At 33.4% G+C, this 4,766-nt stretch overlaps 1 protein-coding gene across 1 annotated transcript in view; it reads left to right on the top strand.

Moving 5' to 3' along the window:
• The window catches only part of Smc5 (structural maintenance of chromosomes 5), a 77,717-nt gene that overhangs the window by 44,096 nt on the left and 28,855 nt on the right, over nt 1-4,766 (top strand). The window contains exons 11-12 of the mRNA XM_013018398.1: nt 1,024-1,134; nt 4,177-4,271. Coding sequence (XP_012873852.1) covers nt 1,024-1,134; nt 4,177-4,271 — 206 coding nt within the window. The remainder of the gene's footprint in view (nt 1-1,023; nt 1,135-4,176; nt 4,272-4,766) is intronic.

Raw genomic sequence — 4,766 nt, 5'->3', positions numbered from 1 at the left:
GTGGCTCAGTGGTAGAGCGCTTGCCTTGCATGCCTGAGGCCCTGGGTTCAATTCCTCAGGACCACATAAGCAAAAAGAAAAAAGCCGGAAGTGGCTCTGTGGCTCAAGTGGTAGAGCACTAGCCTTGAGCTGAAGAGCTGAGGGACAGCACTCAGGCCCAGAGTTCAAGCCCCATGACCAGACCCAAAAAAAAGAAAGAAAATTATCTGCTCTTTAAAAAAGGGGGCCTTTTGTTGGATGCTAGTGGGCTCACACCTGTAATCTCAACTACTCATTAGGCTGAGACCTGAAGATCACAGTTTGAAGCAATCCTGGGCAGAAAAGTTCAAGTAGTATATTGCCAATTAACTAGCTGGAGGTTTATCTAAAGGGTAAAGTGCCAGCCATTGAGCAACAAGCAGAGTATAAGACACTGAGTTCAGTCCTTGATACCAGAATCTAAGGGGAGAAGGGATGATTTGTAAGGATTTTGAAGATGAAACAAAGTATTTGGTGACTCATTGATAATTGTGATCAAGAATAGATGAAATTATATTCTGCAAATACTTTAACAAAGTATGGCCATGATGTAATAAGATCATTTTCATCTGAAATGTAAAATGATTCGTTTGGCTATGTCATAAAAAAATGAAAAACCATATTACTTAATAATATTTTAAATATAGATACATAGATTTAAAACTTAGCCAAAGTGACTACTTTTGCTAGACTTTTTTTTTCCAAAAAAGTGCACCGCAGATCTTTGCAGAATTCGTGGAATGTTGTTTATCTTAGAAAAATTAGTATATGCATACTGTATTCTTTTTTACTCAGGTAATTCAAATCTTAGCTCTTGTTTAATTTTATTTGTAGCAAATTCAAATGGATGTCTGGAAATGACCCCTCAGTACCATGTCATTCTCTTTTTGTCTTTCTTATGTATTAAACTTAATTTAGTAAATAAATATAAGAACAATGTAGCATTCTTACAATTAGTGGACTTTATGAAATCAACTTGTTTTTAATTCTTTGTTGTTTTAGATCAATATGAAAGATAATAAAAATGCCAAATATGTTGAAAATCACATTCCGTCTAATGACTTGAGAGCCTTTGTTTTTGAAAGTCAAGAGGATATGGAGATTTTCCTCAAAGAGGCAAGTACTAACCAACATACACATTGGTTCATGTGGCACTTAATTTTAGCACTAATTTTAAGTTTTGTTTTTATTATCTTTAAGTAGTTTTACAAACAGTTTACCATTCAACAAATCAGTTTATAAGTACAAGGTCAACTCTTGGTCATTCTAACCAAACCGACTCTTCCACTCAATTTTCCTAGTTTCATTGGATATGCATTAAATATTATGACTGGATTTTCCATTTCCTTCCCCTCTTCATTCATCTGCCCCTCTACTTTTTGACTTCTTCCCTTTTGAATTCCAGTTTCCTGATACACAGTTAAGTTCTTCTAAGAAATTACACCATTTGAATTCTTGCCTTTAAATACTGTACTTCGGTTAATACATTTGTGTACATTTACTTACAACCTCAGGTGTGTGTATTTGTATATATATAAATTGGATCTAGCTTTTACATCTGAGAGACAACAAATATCCTTTATCTTTTTGGACCTGTCTTCACTTAAAATAATTTTTTACAGGTCTATCCATTTCTTTGCAGATGTGTTACATGATTCTTACTAATGGATGAGTAAAATTCCATGTGTATGTATACCACATTTTCTTGAGTTATTTTTTCCGTTGAAGGGCATTTGGGCTTTTTCTGTACCTTGGCTAGTATGAATAGTGCAGCAATGAACATGGTTGTGCAAGTGGCTTTATTGTATTCTGATTTGTATATTCTTTTGGATAAATGCCCAAGAGTGGTATTGCTAAATCATAGGGTTTTGTTTTTGGGGAATTTCCAAACTGCTTCCCAGACTGACTGAGCAAGTTTACATTTCCACCAGTAGTTCATTAGAGTTCCTTTTCCCCACATCTGGATCTGTTCCCACAAACAGCATCTGTTGTTTGTATTGTAACTGGGATAAGATGGAATCTTAATGTTGTTTTGAATTGCATTTCATTTATGACCAGACGTGTGGAAAAGTTCTTCATGTATTTATTGCCTATTTTTACTTCTAAGTCTGTTTAGCTCATTTGCCCATTTATTAATTGAGTTGTTGGTTCTTTGAGGATTTAGAGCTCTGTGTTTTATGGTTATCTGACCATTGTCTGACATATAGATGGCAAAGACTTCTCATTCTGTAGGTCTTTTTATCTGTCTGTAAGAACATTGAAGCATGTGCAGCAATATGTAATTAGATAATTTCTGTTTAGAAATGGCCAGCATATCCTGTACCAGATACCTTACATGGTATCAGAACTGGAAAGGGTGTTTCTTCTACCTTTTGTTGAGTTTTGGCATTATTGCTTCCATGCTGTATTATGGAACTTATCAGTGAGAATGTCCAGGTCTTGAGTGTCTTTGCATTATCATGTTACAAATTTGGCAGTATATTTGCATTCAAGCAGTTTTTCTAGTTTATCTAATTTATCTAGTTTATCTAGATAAAGTATTTCAATATAATAAAGTATTTCAAAATAAAGTATTTCAATTAAAGTATTTCAATATATAAAGTATTTCAAATAAAGTATTTCAAAATATTGTCTATTTAATGTTTAATCTTTCACCACTAAGCCTGTCAGTGAGTATTTTATTTAAGGCACTGCATAATTCAGTTCTAGATTTCAATTTAATTTTATTTTAATCTGCTAATTTGTCATCTGTTCATCATGATGATAGTTTTCTTGCATGTATGTAATAGCTGCTTTAAAGTTGTTATTTTCTAATTCCAGCCTTTGAGTTCATATGAAGTTAGTTTCTCTTAACTATGTATAATATCATTTTTTTCTTATACATAGTAATTCTTTTTATTGTACATGAAATTGTAGATAATTGTCAAGACATATTCACTTACTTTAAAGAGACAAGCAGACAGTTAACTCAGCTGGACTCAATCTGTATCCTGTATATTGGTTACCAACTGAAGTTTCCATTCAGTGTTTTTCAGCTTTCTGTTTTCACATATTTCCACCTCGAATTTGTCAATACCTTTATAGCTTATAGATCACTTAAGAATTTAAACATAATTTTTATTAATATATATTTTTATTGTAAAGATACTGTACAGAGGTTACAGTTACATGAGTAAGATAATGAATACCTTTCCTGCCAAGCACTGTTACCCCCTCCTTTGTTTTTCTGCTACCATTCCAGCCCTTCCCCTCTCCCATCCCCCCCACCCCCTCTCAAGTTATAAAGTTCTTTTTCAACATAGTGTCTTGTATATCTCATTGTTACAATGGGTCCACCTGTATCCTTATTTTAGCATTTTGTTATTTCCCTTCCCCTCCCCAAATTAGAAAAATGAAACAAATTTATATACAAATTTTTGAGGCTTTTCACTTTGTAACACCTTCTAAGAATTTATCATCAGTATAGCCATTATTGTTGCCACAAATAACATCCTGTGAGCCAGAAGCTTGCAGCTTTCTACCTGAATTCCATTTCTGTTCCCATACTGCAAATTGGGAAATTCCCTCAAACCATAAGCCACATAAACACAAATCTCACTCACCTGATGCTGTCCTCTGCTTCTAGATGTCAGTTACCCTCCAGCTTCTATTTCTCATGCTGTCCTCTTGCTTCTAGATGTCAGTTATACTCCAGCTTCTATTTCTCTAGTGCCTTCTCGTGATAGTTAAAATTTTTTGCCCAGAGCTTATAATCATTTTTAGACAAGTTATCCCAATACAAGAAAATCTGCTCTTAATGAAAATATTGTTTTCCCTTTTGTATTATTTTGAAGTAAGTCTCAAATTTCAACACTTACCTCTTAAAAATAAAAAAGGGACTCTTGCCATGTGTGGAGGATCACAAGTTTATAGCTAGGCTGAATTATCTAGCAAGATCATTTCCAAACAAAAGAGGGGGGGAGGGAGGGGAAGAAATTGTCTCTTTGTAAAAGTATATAACTGCTACAATAACATCACAGTAAAATTTTCTCCTAATCAAATATCAAGTATTCAAATTTCTTATCCCATGAATGACGGTAGCAAAATGGCAACTTTACAAATTACTTTTATTGTAAGTGTATAATAATGAAAATAATCTTGGCTTTCCCATACACTCAGGTTCGTGACAATAAAAAATTAAGAGTAAATGCTGTTATGGCTCCCAGGATTTCATATGCAGACAAAGCACCTTCCAGATCTCTGAATGAACTAAGGTAAGTCTTGACGATATTATAAAAATTAATTTTAAAATAATCATCTTTTTGTCATATATTTGTTATAAGCTGTTTCTCTTTTTTTAGGATAGCTAAACTAGGAAATGTCATATAGATTACATTTTAGTCAGAAGAACAATATTGAAGTATCTAATAAAAGATACTAAAATATTATTTATAGAGATAAGAGTTGATTATTGAGTTCACAAATAAAATAAATAAAAATAAAAAAGAGTTGATTATTGATAAAATAAAGTGATCAATCACTTTATAATGCAAGAATAATTTTTAGAACTGAATATAAAACTTAGTTGGAAACTAAGTAAAAAGCCCCAAGTATAAGTAGGTAATCTTAATATAAAAACAATAGGAAGAGCCGGGTGCTGGTGGCTCACACTTGTAATCCTAGCTACTCAGGAGGCTGAGATCTGAGGATCGCGGTTCAAAGCCAGCCCGGGCAGGAGAGACCGTGAGACTCCTATCTCCAATAAACCA

This window comes from Dipodomys ordii, unplaced genomic scaffold (assembly GCF_000151885.1).
Source record: "Dipodomys ordii isolate 6190 unplaced genomic scaffold, Dord_2.0 Scaffold40, whole genome shotgun sequence".
Classification (NCBI taxonomy): Eukaryota; Metazoa; Chordata; class Mammalia; order Rodentia; family Heteromyidae; genus Dipodomys; species Dipodomys ordii.
The sequence above is the reverse complement of the archived record's forward strand: the minus strand, read 5'-3'. Positions and strand labels throughout refer to the sequence as shown.